Here is a 17,116-nt window from a genome sequence, read left to right as displayed (position 1 = left end):
GTCAACGCCATAACCACGCCCCCGTCCCCCCGCCCTCACTGTCACAACTTTATTGAAAAAACAAAACAAACACAGACAGAGCGAGATTTTTAGACTGGAAACAAGAAGCCGGAGTTGTAGTATTTGTAAAAGTCGCGTGTAGTTTTTCATTCATGAAACTGTTATTTCCCGAAAGGAACAAGCTCCTCTGTTGTGTATGTGCAGATACAGACAGGACGGAGGAGATTAAAGTCATCTCATCCATTCATTAACAGAAAAATAATGAGCATAATAATGGCTAAGAGTGATTTGACTTTTTTTTTTTTTTTCCAGAAAATTGTTGACTTTTTTTTATTTTTTAGAAATTGTCTAGATTATCTGTTTCAGCTACTCAAATGTGAATATTAAGATTTCCATGACGGTAAACTCAACATCTTTGGGTTTTGAGCCTCTTGTAGGACAAAAATCATATTTCTGCATAAGCTACCTTCATTTTGCATAGATTGTGTCATTCAGGAATGAGATACACTAAATTTACATCTTTACTGACAAGTTGCATTTCACATCACCTGAGAAAAAATGTATCTTTTCAAAAAATTCAGATGACATTGATAAGTTATAGGAAAGACACCCAAGTCGCCTGCTTCACTAAAAAGTCTTCAAGTGTCAACATTCAGCTTGTATATTTGTCTCATACTGAACCTCTGTTGGTTTTCAAACGTTCTTGGTTTCATAAATTGATTTTTAATGCAAGACTTGTGAGTTTTGGGAGCAGCAGAAGGCACATTTACTGTACAACAACCATCAAGACATTACAAAAAAAAAATTACAAAAACATGAACTCGGAGCATTTTAATTTCCCATAAAAATGTTCTCTTTATTAAAACTGCATGCAAATTCCACTTCCCGACCAGATCACTTAGTGACAGAAGGAGAGTTGAGGTTACAAAAATCATCAGTCAGCGTCTGACATGATCACAATCACAGTGTGGTTTCTTATGGATCCTTCACTCGGCGGGAGCAGCCAACACAGTGTCCAGTGCACTCTGAGCCTCCTTTATCTGCTGCTGCAGCCTCTGCTTCATGCCTTCGTTCTGGGCTTTCTTCAGCATGTCCTGCATGTCTCTGATGGCCGCCCGGTAGCCCGGGGCATTGTGAAACACTCGGATGGCCTTGTCGCCGCTGCACACCAAGAGGCGCCCGGTAACATCAAATCTGAGGTCATTGATCTCCTCGCTGTGGACGCCGTGCATTTCTTCCTCCAGCTTGCCACTGGTGCCGTTGTACATGGCCAAGTTGGAGCCGTCACTGACGGCCACCACCCGGCCGTCCGGAGACAAGGCCACGCGGCTCCCGTCAGACGAGGAACAGGGGACGGTCTTCAGGAGGTAGGGGTCCTGCTGCTTTTTGTACTCCACGTCTGTGTTCCACAGCTTCCATGTCCCATCTTTGGACACAGTCACCATCCTGAAAGAAGGTCAAGGTCACGTTTATTAATGTAGCATCTTCTTAACAACCTAGGTTGACCAAGGTGCTTCACATAAAATAAATAGCAATAAAATACAATTTCAACAAAGACAGAGATGAATACAAATACACTCAGCACTCAAACACGGGAGTCTCCGATGAACAGATATGAAGCGGTAAGCTGAGAACATATTTACACCACAGAGTTATTGTGTCAGGGCGAGCCACTTCGTCAGCTACGTACTGAATTCAGAAAAGCCCAAGTTACCTGTGAGAGTCGTTGGAAAAGGCGAATGCATGAACTCCTGCAGAGTGACCCTTCAGGTCAAAGGCTCGCACCACCTCTCTGAACTCTCCTCCCTTCCCGAAGCAAACCTCCCACACCTTCACGTCGGGGGTGAAGCCACACGACGCTACAAACCTGAGCAGAGACAAACAGCACACACACAATTACACCTGCAATTAAGTCACAAGTCTTCTGCGGTAACATTTTACCTTGAACTAGTCAGTTCAACTGAAAACGGCTCAGTTTAGTTGTTTCAGAAGAGGAGATGACCAGATACGGTACAATACGGCTATGACCAACACTGATCACATAAAGAGATAAGAGGTATTATTCTCTTTCACTGTAGGATTATAAACTGGGTCTAATACTTTATAGATGTTTAAACAACTGCTGTACAATCACTCTCTTTCTCCATTTGACACCAATTTTCCTTGAGCATTAATCATGCAACTGATTTTGAAAGTATCAGGAATTATAGATGTGCAGAATAAATTATCTAAGAGAGAGCACTTGTTTGGCAAATTATGAATGAGAAGTGCAGCATTAGGAGGCTCATTTAGTAACACTGTGGAGGAGGGGTAGTGAGAATTAAAACTAGAATATGTTCACTTTCCAAACAAAATCACCCCAAGTGATCAACTGATGATGTCTTTACTCTATCTAATTTAATTTCTGGATGATACACAAAGAGGAAAAACCTACAGCGCCTTAAAAATGCATCCCTTTGCTGAGAAAGAGTCTGTAGATCAGTGTCAAAAACCCACCACTATGATTAATCCAAATAAAATAAAATCCTTCGAGGGGGTGAATATCTTTTATCTTTTCCAGGCACAGTAAATCTGAGATAGATCGCCATTGGATCTTTCAGCTGGAAAGTATGTAGTGATGGAGGAGTGGGACTGACCTGCCACACGGCGAGATAGCAGCATAAGAATTGGTCATCTGGTTAGTGTTGATGGAGGCCAGTACCTCTCCTTTCAAGTCCCAGATGTGGATGCTAGTGTCAGTGGAAGCGCTCATGATGAACTTGCCTGCAGAGGAAACACAGAATCAGCACGACATGTTTTTAGACCAGTGACAAACTAGAAGACCAGTGAAATGTAAGAGAAGGAAACTGAAGGTATCTTTGATGACACAAAGTTATTCCAAAAATGTACAGTTACAGCGAACTAAATCCTGACTCTGTACTGGTGTTTTGTTATTGCTTCTTAAAGGGACATTGTGTAGGAATTACTCCCATCTAGTGGTGTAGTTGTAGATCGCAAGCAACTCAATCGTATTCTTTATGCTGCATTCACGTGGAATCGGGCAGACGGATGACAGCCGCTGCACGTAACGGGATGAACAAGCGTCTATGTAAACAGGTGGTCTGTCAGCACGAGGCAAAATAATACGCATGACAATATGTTGTCAAGGCGATGTCGTATTGTTTACCTGACTCACGTTTTACCGGCTTTCTCTCTACAACTAAAATGACATCCGTTTTTTTCCCGACTGCCGTCTGCCTGACTCCACGTGAACGCGGCATCAGTGTGACCCTCCATCCTTCCTTTCACAGACGCCACCTCGATCGTTTCTGCCCGAGCCGACCGCTCCGGTGTCTCTGGTGAGTTTCCGTGGTTACCTATGGTCACGCTGCCGCTGAACATAAAAGACGGCGGCACAACATGGCAGCCAGCACCGAGCTTACCCGCTCTATGTATATACGAATGATATGAACGGCAAAATTCAAAGCTTACCAGAGTAATTATTGATTAATGAAACGCATACTTTTGAACGAATTCGATTTTCGTGAATATACAATGAAAGAAGCTACACAATGCCCCTTTAAACAAAGCTGCTGCATTTCTCTGATCTTCACAGATACTCAGATGCAGCAGAAACACAAACAAGGGAGTTCATTTTTTATGAGAAGTAGGCGAGGTTGTGAACATCACCCGTCTCAGCGATGCCGATGTTGAGGATGGGGGCCTTGTGCTTCTGTGGAAAGTCCTCAGGAGCAGCTTTGAAGCTTATAGTCCCATCATCCTTCTTGCTCATTTTGAAGATTCGAATGGCATCCCCATTGGCCAACCAGGTGATAAACGCCCTGCAGTGAAAAGGTGAGAGTGCACGTTGTTTTAAGTTACATTTTAGATCTTGGTTGTGCTGTAGGCTTGTGGGACAGATGCTTCATGTAAATTAGTATGAATAGTAAGAGAGAGGAAGAGACCTGGAGTCAGGGCTGAAGCGAACCAGTGTAGCATGATCCAGCTCCACATTGGCTCGAAGACACTTGTGTTCCCGGTCCAGGAAGTCTTTGGTGCTCCAGATGCGGACTGTGCGGTCGTCAGCGCAGGACGCCAGGTATTTTCCATTACTGCTGAAATCAATGCACGTCACGTTCGCACTGTGGCCCTGTGACAGAAAAACACACATGCTCAAACTGTTCCAGACAGATATTATTTTGCCCACCTCATTTAGACGAACAGGAATTAGTTTCATGCCCAATAGTGTGTTTTTCTTTGTGGATGTGAGCTCCAGTTTACCTTCAGCGAGGCAGCCAGCAGCGGATGGCTGAAACTGTGCTGTGCTGCTTTGTCCTTTCGGCTGCGCTGCTTCTCCTGCTTCTGTTTCTTGGGTGCAGCGCCCTTCACAACATTGCCTTCAGCTGAGAGACACAAACAGGAGCACATTGAGGAACATTTTCACTTCGGGAGACACTACACAGCTCCAGGTCAACTTCTTACTGCTTGTCCTGATGCTGCAAACTTTCTCTTTCATGGTTTCTTTGGTGGAGGTGTTGGTGTCACCATCTATCATACGTAGGTTGTTTTTCATTGGGAAAGCTCTGAAGCATCCTCTTTGTTATTTAATGTTCACCCTAAATGTTAAATTATCAATATATCTATAAGGCTCACTGACCTAAAAACATGTTTAGTAATAGTTGCCAGAGAGACAGACATCCATGCATGGCCTGGGAAATGACGAAAATGTATTGTCATTTTTAAAGTGGTCAAAGTCTGGAGCCCTGTATCACATCACTGTATGGCCCCTGAAACATAAATATATATATCTATCTACATATAGAGATATATATATAGAAATTCATCTCGTCTCAAAATCTATTTCAACACTGACCTCTCTATAGGTCTGCCATGTTTCTTTGAGTGATAAGAGACGCACATTATGCAACGTTACCCCGCAGTGTTTCACGTTCAAATGCAACTTTAAGATGAACCTTTGCATTTTTAATTGAATCACTTGTCGCGTTTAAATAATTAATAGGAAATGAGTGACACACAGCGGCTCCTGCCATTGGTCCGTCAGTGTGACATCCGAGGACTGACCAACGACAGGTGACAGTGAGTCGCTCAAAAGTTGCTGAATGAGTCTGTGTGTCGCTGTGTGAACGACTATCAAATATCTCACACACTAACACTCATTGTGCAGACTAGTTGTGAATGACTGAACCTGCAGAAACGTGCGGAGAGACCCGGAGAGTCGGTGACTCACCGCTTCAGGGGCTAGCTGCTTCACTTCACGTTAGCTACAGAGGTAACTTACCGGCAAACTCCGCTGCCTGCTCCGTTTCCTCTCTGATTTCTTCCTTCCGTTTGCCCACCGCTATTGCGACCAGAATAACCAGTGCGCCCAGTATTAAAGTTAAGGCGACCAGAGCAGAAATCTCCATATCTAGAGTTTTCTGCCACGTACCTCGCACCGCTAACGGCTGCTACCACTCGTATGACACACTGCGCATGCGTAGTTGTGTCAAACCCTTCTTCGTCTCTATTGTAGTGCCGCTTGAAACAAAACGGGATGAGCGCCCCCGACGGATGGCAGCGGAACTGCCACAGCAGTGCATAACCATGGACGAAATTATGTACTTGTGTGATGTGTGAAGTACAGTTACTGCCGTAGGCTATTTTTATATTTTTTTCTATCCTTGAAATGTTTTTAATTGTGTCATTATGTGTTCTGATGCTGTGAGACATGTCTATGGTGGTGAAACCAAAGAGGAATTTCCACTCTGTGGATAATAAAGTTTTCGTATCCGTATTCGTATCATATCCTATATATAACATGAACCCCATAACTTTTTGGTGTTGTAAATTCAGTAAATTCAGTTATGATATAATTAGAATATCTAGATTGATAAATCATTTATTTGGACATACGAATGTATAACTTGAACACTAAAAACGTATTAACCGATAAACTATTTTTTACTGAAAGTACTCAATGCGATTAAAGCTTACTTATAACTTAATAAAAAAAGTTATTTGATAAAGTTTCCATATTCACATTGTAATTCTCATTTCTATAAGTATCTTGCATTTACATTGGATATAGTTCACATTAATCAGTCTAACCAAATTTACATTCACCAACATCTACTTAAATAAAACAATAAGTAAAAAACATAGTTGGGCACAATGTAGAGTAAAATTATATCAGAGAAGGACTTTGATTATATTCTAAAGATTTCTTTTTTGACAGATGTCCAGTAAAATAATACTAAATTACATCAACAAGTAAGAATCATGTATTGTGTTTGTCTTTGTCTTATTCAGTGGCACTGGAAATAATGTATTTGATATCAAAAGTAGAGACAAACTGTCACTTGGTCTCATAGCTGGAAACCAAAAGAATGGGGCCTTGAATAGCTGGATGTGTCCTTGTCCATGTCCAAAATTAAGTTTTTATTCATTCAAATTCAACAATCAAAAATGCATCAGATACTGCTCACTTGTCACATGAAGAGGTGATAATTATTCGGAACAGAAATAATTATGATAAAATGACCTTTGACTGCTGACATCAGTGGATTTACTATCATGTTTGAAATGAAAGACAAGAGAAATCCCTGCATCATAGTGACAGTTTCTGGCAGGTAAGGGTTTCCAAATCGACAGATTGCATTTCTATTAAATCTCATGTTACGTTAATGTGGTGTCATCGATAATAATAACAGTGATATTTCAAAAATGGGAATAATGTGGTGCTGTGCGGATGTTTATTAAGGTGTATCTGTAACAACAGTAGTCGAAGTTAAAATCTTTGATCTGGTCAATGTTGCCAGGTTTGTTATTCTTCAGTGAACTAACAAGGATTCAGTGCCTGGGAGTAAAGAGAGGTAGTCTGGCACAAACAAACACATCTCAGGATTTTAAGATGAGATAAAAGATCACAGATTCTTTTCACAGGCATGAAGATGAAGAATTGGCTTTGGTTTGACAACACAAGTCAATAGTAGTCATCCTAATCACATACTGATCTACTAATTACATCAGTGTTGGCAATCACTTAATTAAAAAAGGCTGTCCACAGGGGGACTCTGGGAATGCTTGCAATGACACAGAGTCTGAAACAAGAACAAAAGGATCCTCACTAACTACATTAAGACATTTACTAAGTCGCCCTTAAGTGCAGAAACAAAATCACTCATATACAGGGTCAGAGAGCCAATTAAAAAAATAATTTAAAATGAAAACGACTCATAACTTTACATTTACACTGCAGCGTCGTGTACCTTATCTGAATCAACTGTGCACTTCACTCTACGCAGACTCATTCAGAGAATGTACTCAAATATTCCGTAACATACAAACCAGAGCGCGCGTCACGTAAAAAAATAAATGTTTGAGCCGAGGCTCCATGTCTTTGTCGGACTCGACTTTCTCCTTAAGACGAAACCAATGGGAGTGTCCACATACTGAAAAAGGAAAAAAGAACTTTGGATATGCTTTTGTTCAGAATCAACTAATCGATCGTCTTTTCTCTCTTCAAGTATTGTACATTCTGGATTCTGTCTCCTCACTGCTACGTTCCCTCGCCGAGCCATGTGATCATCCAGGCAGCATGAACTCAGCGAGCTGGTGTGCTCTTTCTAACTCCTCTGCAAACACAACGTTTTCGGGCCAGCGCAACCCACTGGAGGAGGGGGAGGGAAGCAGAGGGCATGGTGGCGGCCTGGTTGGGGGATGTTAGGCTTAGAACAGAGCAATGTTAGCCAGATTAGCCATAGCAGCAACAGCTGGAGTCCTCTGAAAGCAGTGTCGACACATGTGGCAGGTTACTTCTTCCTGTTGTGTTGCCTTCGCGCCTGCAGCCTCTGGCGGGCTCCGGATGGTTTCGATCCGGCTCCGATAGAGAAGGAGGGAGTCCCCGGAGACCCTGGAGAAAAAAAGCACACAAAGACAGGGACACGTTAGGTCACATAAGTTACATTAATATTTCTTTATACTCTTTCTACTTCTAATTGTGTCACACAGAAATGTCTGTTGAACACAGAGTAACAGTGCACGCTCACTACCCTGCTCTAGTTTCTGCATTTCCTTTGCAGATTAAGGTAAGGAGTCTTTAAGATAATCTTTCAAATAAGACCAGTACTTTGTAGTCATGCTTTCATGTTTCAATTTAACATGAGGTACAAATGAAAGCTGCATGCCGTCCACCACTGTAAACCTGTGGCAGTGACCTTCCCCTGTTCTCGTGTGTCTTCTATAGATACACGGATGTGGTTTTACATGAGAGAGAGAGAGCTTCCTTCTTCAGTTCTCAGTATTTCAGTAAACTTGTTACCCATGTTCCAGATTGAGATCAACCTCATTTTAATGTTTACAGATTCTCCTCTGACTTACTGCTGTTACATAAACAAAAACCAGCAGGGTTTAATTAACTATTGCAGGAACAAACAGTGATGTTAAGTGTCTGCAGCACTTCATCCACTGCTCCTCATTAACACCAGCATGGGTCGACTAGCTGTGGTTGCTAAGGGCTCACAGGGGGCACAACTACAACCACTCCTGTCAAACAACGGCACTTATAGAAACACATACCAAAGGGAGCAGCTTGGAAGCCTGGGACTGGAGTTGCAGGGCTCCCAAAGCCGATGGGGCCGGCAGCAGCGCTCTGGCCGAAGGATGGGGTTGAAGTCCCTGCAGAGAGAGAAGCACGTAACTTTAACCAACCAACCACACACCCACTGAACCAAACAGGGACAGAAACAAATGTAGAACAGGCTAAACATGCTTATAGGAGGAACTAAATGTTACGGTGGATTTAAAATAAATAATTAAAACAGAGCTCGTCTTTGTTTCTTACCAAAAGCTGGTTTGTCAGTAGCGCCCCCAAAATTGAAGTTTCCCATAACCGGTGCAGGGTTATTGGCGACTGGTGTTCCAAACTGGGGGCATGGCATACTGGCGCCAAAGTTGAATCCGCTGGGCGCCGGCTGGGCGGGGCCCGCGGGCGCCGGCTGAGGAGCGCCGCTGCCGAATGTGAAGCCGGTCGAGGAGGCGTTCTGAGTCTGGGTCGCCGCGCCGAAGCTGGGTGCAGCCGTGGGCGCGGCGGGGGAGGCGGTGGAGCCGCCGAAAGCAAAACCAGCGGTGCTGCCTCCAAACGCCGGTTTAGCAGGGGTCCCGAACGTGGTCGCCGTGGTGGCAGCAGGTGCCCCGAACGTGGTCGCCGTGGTAGCAGCAGCTGCCCCGAACGTGGTCGCCGTGGTGGCAGCAGCTGCTCCGAACGTGGTCGCCGTGGTCGCAGCAGGTGCGCCGAACGTGGTGGCGGCAGCTGCTCCGAACGTGGTCGCCGTGGTCGCAGCGGGTGCGCCGAACGTGGTGGCAGCAGGTGCCCCGAACGTGGTCGCCGTGGTGGCAGCAGCTGCCCCGAAAGTGAAAGGAGCCGGGGCGGGGTTTGGGTTGGGGGCAGGGGCAGAAGATGTAACAGCGCTTCCAAAGTTGAATCCTTTTGGCGCCGCTGCTGTGGAGCCGAAGGTCGACGCCGGTGCTGCCGGTGGCGCTTCAAAAGACGGCTTCCCGAAGCTGAAGGTGGACTGGGTGGTGGCGGGGGCGGCGGTGGAGACGGTGTTGGCGATGCCGAAGCCTCCGAACGAAGCGGTGGTCGTGTTCTGACTCGGCGCTGCTTGGCCAAAAGCAAACACCTTCTGGTTGGCGGCGGCTTGCGGGTCTGGCTGCGCGGCACCGAACGAGAAGGCGCCGTTGCTCGCGGTCGTGGTGGCGGCGGCTGGAGCGGCAGCTGGAGCAGCGGTGGTGGTGGTGGTGGCAGCTCCAAACTGAAACGTGCTCCCTGCGTTCGGAGGCTGCGCCGCGGCCGAGCTGGTGCTCGTCGGCGCCGGCGTGGACCAGTTTCCAAAGAGAGACTTGACGCCTGCAGGCTGCGTGGCGGCGTTGGAGCCAGCAGCCGTCGTTCCAGCGGGGGTGTTGGTCAAGCCCGGGAAAACAGACGACGCGGCCGTGGTGCTGCTCGTCGATGCGCCAAACATTGAGGATGTACTAGTCGAAGAAAGCGTAGACGCCGGGTTGGTGGTCGCGAGAGACGCAGACTGTCCGAAGCCAGAATCTGTAGTGACGGCTCCGAAGATGGGCTTGAAACTTTGGACAGAGGGTTTGCTCTCTGGAGCCGAGGAGGAGGAGGAGGAGGTGGTGGCGGTGACAGCGAAGATGGGCTTGAACCCTGAAGACAGCAGAGGGTTGGTGTTACTGAGTGACTCGGGTTTGCTGGCGGCGGCAGCAGCAGCGGCGGTGATGGTGTTGGAGGCTGTGGATGCAGACGGGGCGCTGCTCTGGCCCGCCAGTCCAAACAGGCCGGCTCCCGCGACGGGTGGCGTGGCGCCGCTGCTGCTGGAAGCCTTGAAGACCTGACCCAGGACCTGAGTAAAGGCAGACGGCTGCTGCTGCTCCACGCCAGCGGTGGAGGACTGAGCCTGGGAGGCCGGGGGCAGCTGTGGGGAATCCACCGCAGTCATCGTCTTCAGGCTCAAGCTGCTGGGTTGCACTGGTGTAGCTGATGCAGACGCTGCAGACAGAACAATTTAATTATGGTGTGAAAAACATGTTTAATTAAAAACCAGGTGAATATCAGACAATGAGATTGTTAAAGAGGAACTATGCAGGATTTTTAAGCTTTACTATGCTACATTTTTATCTTAAATAAACAGTTTAGGAGTAATTGTGATGGTTTAATAAATGACTTGTCGCTATACAGTCACTGATACTGTATCAGGATGGATATTTTTGTTGTCTTCTGTGCTGAATTATTGTAAAATGTAAAAAAAAAAAAAGTATTAAAAAATAAATAAATAAATAAATGACTTGTTATGGTTATGAGGGAGAAGGGAAGCTCTCTGCCTTCGACGTAGCGTCTCGGCTAAAAATCAACTTTGCAGGATCCTTGACCCGGTGTCCCAGCTCTCGTCTCTGTGCAGCACGACACAAACATACCCTGTAACCCGTGACCTCTTGTTTATGACCGAGTAAACTACACAAATATAAACATCGTAACATCGTATATGATATATAACGTTATCTACCGCTCCATTGATTGATTTCTTGCCGACTTCGTTGTCAACAAATGCACATGGCCGGGAGGAGGGTTAGCAAAACAGTAGAAAAACGACCAGACTCACATAGTTCCTCTTAAATACAAAAACACGGGAGCACAGATGAAACAGCCTCGGCTCAGTGATCGTACCTGTGGTTGTAACTGTGCTAGCAGCAGACGTGAAGCTCGCAGGAGAGCTGGTCTTCATTTTCAGAGCCTCCAGGAGCGGGTTGGAGGCTGCGGCTGCGGCGCCGACACTGCTGCCGGGGCTGGGGTCGAGGTTGATGACTGGGATGGCGGCGCTGGAGGCTGTGGGAAGAGGAGCTGCGAGGAGGCTGCTCAGGGTGGTGGTGGTGGTAGAGATGGTCGAGGAGGCGGGCTGGCTGGAGGTGGTGGCTGGGGTCGAGACGGACTTCTCCGGCTCTGGAGCTAAATGAGGACAAATCGACAGGAAGGTCAGAGGTCAAGCTGGGGGCTCATCCAATCAAAAGCCAAAAACTGAGGCCTAATAGTTGCAGGAGGCGGCAGCAGGACACTTCAAGGGTCGGTTAATAAATGGCAGCCTGTCGTTCCACCAGCGCTGAAGTATACAAGTGTGAATGGAGGCGAGCCAAACATGGCAGACATTAAACTGGGCGCTCGGGTGTTTTACTCACCGGGCGTCTCCAGGACTTTCTGGATCTTGCTGATTGCAGCCTTCTTCTCTTCATCGAGGTCTTTCACAGTGATGGTGTAGCCAAGCTCGGGAGGTGGGGGCTGCCAATCAACAAGCACGGAGAATGAAACACATGTAGGCAACTCTGACACGTGAACTATATAACGACAGATTTCTGGATGTGAGAACGTGGCAGTTCTCCGTACCAGAGAGATGTGATCGTCCCGTTGGCTGGACACCAGCTGAATCTTCCTTTTCCGCTTCCCACCACCACTGCCAGTAGAGTCTGTCGAGGGAGTGACGGGGACCTTGGGGACTGGAGTCAGCTTGGCTGCAACAACATTATGTCATAATTACTCCATATCCTACATCACAAATCAGTGTTGACGTCTGCTCAGTGGTTGTTATACGTGACTTACAAGTAACAGGTGCCTTGTCTGACGCTGTGTGGTCGGACCTCACCGAGGAGGCCGAGCTGGGAGACTGTCCATCGTCCTCTCTGGGAACAAAACCACAAGTTTAAACATCGTATGTGGCTGGACCACCTGTGGTAAGATCTTGAATTTATAAGTGCAACGTCATCTGACAAAAACCACTACACACGAATGACAAAGAGTGAGCTGTGATTTCAGTCATATTAACTTCATCACAATGGATCTACTCCAGCACTTTTATTTATTTATTCATTTACTTTGATTTGTTTATTTCTGTGATTTTTTTTTTTTCCATTTTGTCATCTTTGCTTGGATCTTGTCTCGCTCCTGTATTTAAGTTGAGTTGTAATTTCTATTGCGTTACGACCAAAATAAACTAAAACAAAAAAAAAAAACGAATCGTGATCAGATGAGCCAGTCAACAGCATCTGATCTTAACAAAACAAAACAAAAAAATCACAATAAGAGATTAAATGTGGACGACTGGAGCAGATACATACCTGGGTCTTTTGGCGGCCGTCTCTGGAGTCTGAGAGCGAGATGAGCCGGGGCTGGACAGAGGGGAGCTGGGAGCAGACGGTTTCTTCCACTGTGAAGGTAAACACGGAGATCAGGCTCAACAAGTCCGCTTCATCACTGTGGGGTCGAATGCACTGTTATCCAACAGGTAGGCGTTACCTGGCAGAGGCCGACTGAGGAGCTGTAGGAGCTGTGGATGGGGTTTCGCCGGGTGCCTGGCGTTCCCCGCGGCGCGTGAGCCCCGCTGCCGGAGCTGATGGAGGACGTGCGGGACCTCTTCATGATGGACTCCTCTGCCAGCGAGGTCATCCCTCTTTTCAGGCTCCCTGGCCTGGAGGAGAGGAGGGAAAGCATTTCCACCAACATTTAGCCAGCGACATTATACTTCATGTGGTGCAATGAGCTTCAGTAGCGGTGTAAGACTGAAAAAAAAAGGGAGATTTCATTTCACTCACTTAGGGACCAGTTGTGACGGTGTTCCATTGGGCAAAAGAGGCTCAAAAGCAGAGTGAGCACTTCCACCGCTGTCGTTACGCCTTGGGAAATAATGGATTACAAAACACGCTTAATATTTCAATTCATAATATATGACCCCTCACTGCCACAGCTACAGAACTATGTTGACACAAAATTCAATCAACTCTTTCAACACCTAAACATTTTGGATGAACTGCGAATTTCAAAACCTGTTATTTTTTAATCCTGGCTCTGTGGTTTGTGGCTCTGTAGTTTCAGGGACCTTAAATTCAAGTGACAACATTTCAGCTTCAGTACTAAATTCATGCTTCCAATTAAACCTACCTTGTATTATATTTTATCAGTGTGTGGTTAGGTTTTCCCAGGTTGAGTAGCGCCATTAGGGGACAAGGAGCCAATGCTCAAGACAAAACACCATTTGGCAAATGCATCAATATTTCTTCCTCACCCAGAAACAGCAGGCGTTTTGACAGCAACAGGGTGAAAGAGAGTCTGTCTAAATCCTGCCACATCATGTTCAAGTTAACAGAAACCTGCCCTAACCTGTATGTGCTCCAAGTCAGTGAACACTTCAGAGAGAGTTAACGCCAAAACAAACTGACCAGCGAAGGATTGAGTGACTTATTTGGCCCCTGCATGCTTTGTATGATATCTGCTATGGCTACATGACCATAATCAGCAATAACCGATGTTTCATTCCTTTACTTGTAAATAACGTCTCCAGTGGTTCTAGTTATTTTTATATTATTGCCTCAGGCTTTTTGGGTTGCTGTCTTTGTTGCTTTTTCCTTGCACCTCCCACATTGATGCTGGGATGCTGAGAATTTCCCTCTGTGACATAAATGAAAGGCATATCTTATCTTAGTTCGAAAGCAAAACCAACAGTTACACTCTGATCTATTTTTTCGTCTATTTCTTCTACACTATCACTTTCACTCAGATTAGCATGCTAACCAGCTGCCCCCAGTCCATCCTAAAAGCAGTCCTGCTCAGAGGGATTATCATGCCACCTCTTGTCTTGTAAATGCAACAGTCTGTGAAGCTCTAGGCGAGATTTGCAAACAGCTGTTAATGCTAATGACGGCTACACACAGTGTTCACAATACTTACAAAGCCCATTTAAGCAAATAGAGCTCAGACTCTGTTTTAGCTTGGTACCTTCGTTTACTTTTCTGCTCTGTCGTGAAGCTCCTGTCCTCATCCTCCACTTCCCTCTTACGACTTTCCTTTAACACCTTGAGGACACTTTCTCTGGAGCAGGGATCTGCAGGAGCCCTGATGAGCCCTGAACAACTCAGATGGTCCAAACTATAAGAGGAGAGAAACACAGCAAACAGTGCAACTCTGGTCAGTAAAGCCACAAATCTTGGTTTTACTGAACTACAAAATATTAGAAACATAGTGCAGTTTACTTAAGACAAAGCCACATCAACAATCATATAAGTTGCAACCAAATTTTGCTACTCAGAACCAGGAAATATTTTGCTAATTTGCTAAACAAATAACTTCAAAGATTATGTTTCAGTTCCATCTATAAAACTAAAACAGTGATATGTGCAGGTTGATGTTGAGAAGTCTCCATTGCATTACCTCAAAACAATGATACAAGTGTGACAAAGATTCAGTGAGGCAAAATAGATGACCCAAATTTTTAAATGGGACACAGTAATGAAATGTAAACCTTACACAGATTATTCCAAGATAGTGAAAAAAAAAAAAAAAAAATACAGAACACACAATGATGACAGACTGTGAGAGTGTTAAAATAGAAACCTGGGGGTGTTGTGGTTGGGCCTGGCGATCTTGACAGTGACGGGACTGAGGGCAGCTGGGGAGTTACGTGGGCTGAGGACATTTTTCTTCCTGAAACCGTCCCACTTGACAGGAGGTAGGACTCCCACAGACGAAGCGCCCGGCTGCTGCAGCGGGTAATGGCGCTGCGGGGTGATGGTGAACCGGCTCACGGCGCCCAGCGGCTCTCTGCAGGAGAGAAGACAAGAGCAAAATAATGCATGTTACCAACCTGCATCAAGTGAGATGTACACATTTATAAACAAAACACCTACATCTACACCATGCTGCAGTGTCCAGCTGTGATGGTGATCTGCAGTGTATTGGCACCGCAGTTTTTTATTTTGATAATACACTCCTGCAATGTGTGATGTGTTTTCCTCCAATAACAGCAGCCTCTACAGTCCATGGAGAAAATATACTACTACAAAGTTACCTGTATGTAATAGTAATGATGTCTTTGACACTTTATCCTATCTGCCTTTTGAAAGAAAAAGATTACATGATAACATTTGTTGTTTTTCTTGTAATTTCATACATCGTAATCTCGCTGAATAACCGGCTGCCATGGTAAAGGTTGGAACAGTTTTAACACCTGCGACAACAACAGGTCCTTTGTCTTTATTGTTCTCGGGTCTGTGTAACTCAACTCACACACAGGCGTTATAAACATATTATGTAGTATGTATTCACCCAATGCCATACATTTAGTATACATTACAGTTTCAGGTCTGTTTCCAGTCCATGTTATCTATCTGTAAGTATAATTCACATTTTATTCTATCTATGCGATTTCCATTTGAGAATAATAAGGTATTTAATTATCAAGTTGTCATGAACCAAAGCTATACAAATTGAAAAATGTATTGATTGATGTTAGCGTGTTTTAAAATTGATCACAAACTCGATTTTTATAGTAAGTTTATAGTTTCATCCTCCTAACAGTTCAAAAAATTGATGTTATTTATAGCAACGCATGTGTCCAGTGTTAGAGTAAATCTCAGAGAGCGCAAATAGGAGGTGAAACAGTGAATTTCAGCTCTCTGCAGCTGATCGGGTCAAAGAGTGAAGACATCAAACCCGCCAAGATGTTGAACCTTTGACTTGAGGATTCATCCGCTCCAACGCCGCTGCCTCCTCACGGCGGCGCACGTTGTTGTTATGACGGGATTTGATTATAAACATAAACATACCCAGCAAACGACAGCCTCCTGTTGGGGGTGCACACGGCGTGGTTGGGTCTGCACAGCTTCTCTCGCAGCTGCTCCCGGGGGTTTCTCCCGGCTCTCGGCCTCCCGGGCTCGGCGGCTGTCCGGGCTTCCCGATGTAACTCCCCATGAGGAAATCCCGCGGACTGAAAAGAAACGAGTCACTCGCCAAAGCTTCCCTCCGATAAATCCCTGTTTCCCCGAGCGGTTGTCTGAAGTGTCCCTCCGGTTCCCGGTGCCCTGCGGCGGCGGCGGCGGCGGCGGCGGCGGCTCTGTTGCTGCTGCTCCTCGGTTTCCCCCGGTTGGCCGCCGACACGCCGGTCGGCCCCCAGCCCCACAACCAGCGCCTCAACGCGGCCGGCGCGGTCAGGCCAGCCCGCGGGTTGAGGCCTAGCCTGGCGGGAAGCGGCGCTCCGCTGTGATAATAACACACAATGCAACAAACTCCGAGAATTAAAGTCGCGTAAAGAAAAGTAGGAATATAATAAAGAGCGAGACTAACTACGCATAAAACAGAGAGAAGCGCTAAATGTTTCTCTCTAGGTGACATGGCGGCAACGCGCCGCCGGAGGACTCTCATATCCCATCATGCTGTTCTTCTAGCAATGGTTCTTCTTCTCTGGATTTAAGAACTGCAGCAGCGCCACCTGTCGGACTGGAGGAGGAGGAGGAGGAGGAGGGGGAAGAGGAGGAGGAGGAGGGGGATGGTGGAGGAGGAGGAGGAGGAGGAGAGGAAGAGGAGGAGGGAGGAGGAGAGGAGGAGGAGGGGGGGAGGAGGGAGGGGGGAGGAGAAGGAGGAGGAGGAGGAGGAGGGGGAGGAGGGAGGGGGGAGAGGAAGAGAGGAGGAGGAGGAGGAGGAAAAGAAGGGATAAGAAGAAGGAGGAGGAGGAAGAGGAGGAGGAGGGGAGGAGGAGGAGGAGGAGGGAGAGGAGGAGGATGGAGGAGGAGGAGGAGGAGGAGGAGGAGGATGGAG

At 46.2% G+C, this 17,116-nt stretch overlaps 2 protein-coding genes across 2 annotated transcripts; both read right to left on the bottom strand.

Annotated features, from left to right (window-relative positions):
• Positions 1–829: 829 nt before the first annotated feature.
• tbl2 (transducin beta like 2) lies at positions 830–5,468 on the bottom strand. Its single transcript, XM_085798181.1, has 7 exons — positions 5,279–5,468; positions 4,261–4,382; positions 3,945–4,129; positions 3,670–3,821; positions 2,637–2,763; positions 1,715–1,867; positions 830–1,446 (listed from the first exon to the last, which is right to left on the bottom strand). The coding sequence occupies exons 1-7, from the start codon at positions 5,403–5,405 to the stop codon at positions 987–989; spliced, it is 1,326 nt and encodes a 441-aa protein (XP_085654307.1). The 5' UTR covers positions 5,406–5,468; the 3' UTR covers positions 830–986.
• Positions 5,469–6,388: 920 nt separating this feature from the next.
• Positions 6,389–16,769, bottom strand: pom121 (POM121 transmembrane nucleoporin). Its single transcript, XM_085798180.1, is given in 15 exon segments — positions 6,389–7,891; positions 8,557–8,655; positions 8,822–9,166; positions 9,380–10,534; positions 11,210–11,488; positions 11,716–11,815; positions 11,921–12,045; positions 12,134–12,213; positions 12,649–12,737; positions 12,827–12,998; positions 13,123–13,203; positions 14,303–14,452; positions 14,918–15,124; positions 16,129–16,240; positions 16,243–16,769. Coding segments are annotated over 15 exon segments (3,576 nt in total). The 5' UTR covers positions 16,724–16,769; the 3' UTR covers positions 6,389–7,790.
• Positions 16,770–17,116: the final 347 nt, after the last annotated feature.

The sequence above is a fragment of the Trachurus japonicus genome, chromosome 14, assembly GCF_045865225.1.
Source record: "Trachurus japonicus isolate A0001 chromosome 14, Traja_1.0".
NCBI classification, from domain to species: Eukaryota; Metazoa; Chordata; class Actinopteri; order Carangiformes; family Carangidae; genus Trachurus; species Trachurus japonicus.
This window is presented reverse-complemented; position numbering and strand designations above follow the sequence as displayed.

Bases quoted from the DNA above. Each gene is read 5' to 3' on its own strand.
- tbl2 (XM_085798181.1), bottom strand. From the start codon at position 5,405: ATGGAGATTTCTGCTCTGGTCGCCTTAACTTTAATACTGGGCGCACTG. The intron at 3,822-3,944 runs GTCTCTTCCTCT...TTTTCACTGCAG, and splicing joins CGCTTCAGCCCTGACTCCAG to GGCGTTTATCACCTGGTTGG. The intron at 2,764-3,669 runs GTGATGTTCACA...TTTCCTCTGCAG, and splicing joins CATCGGCATCGCTGAGACGG to GCAAGTTCATCATGAGCGCT.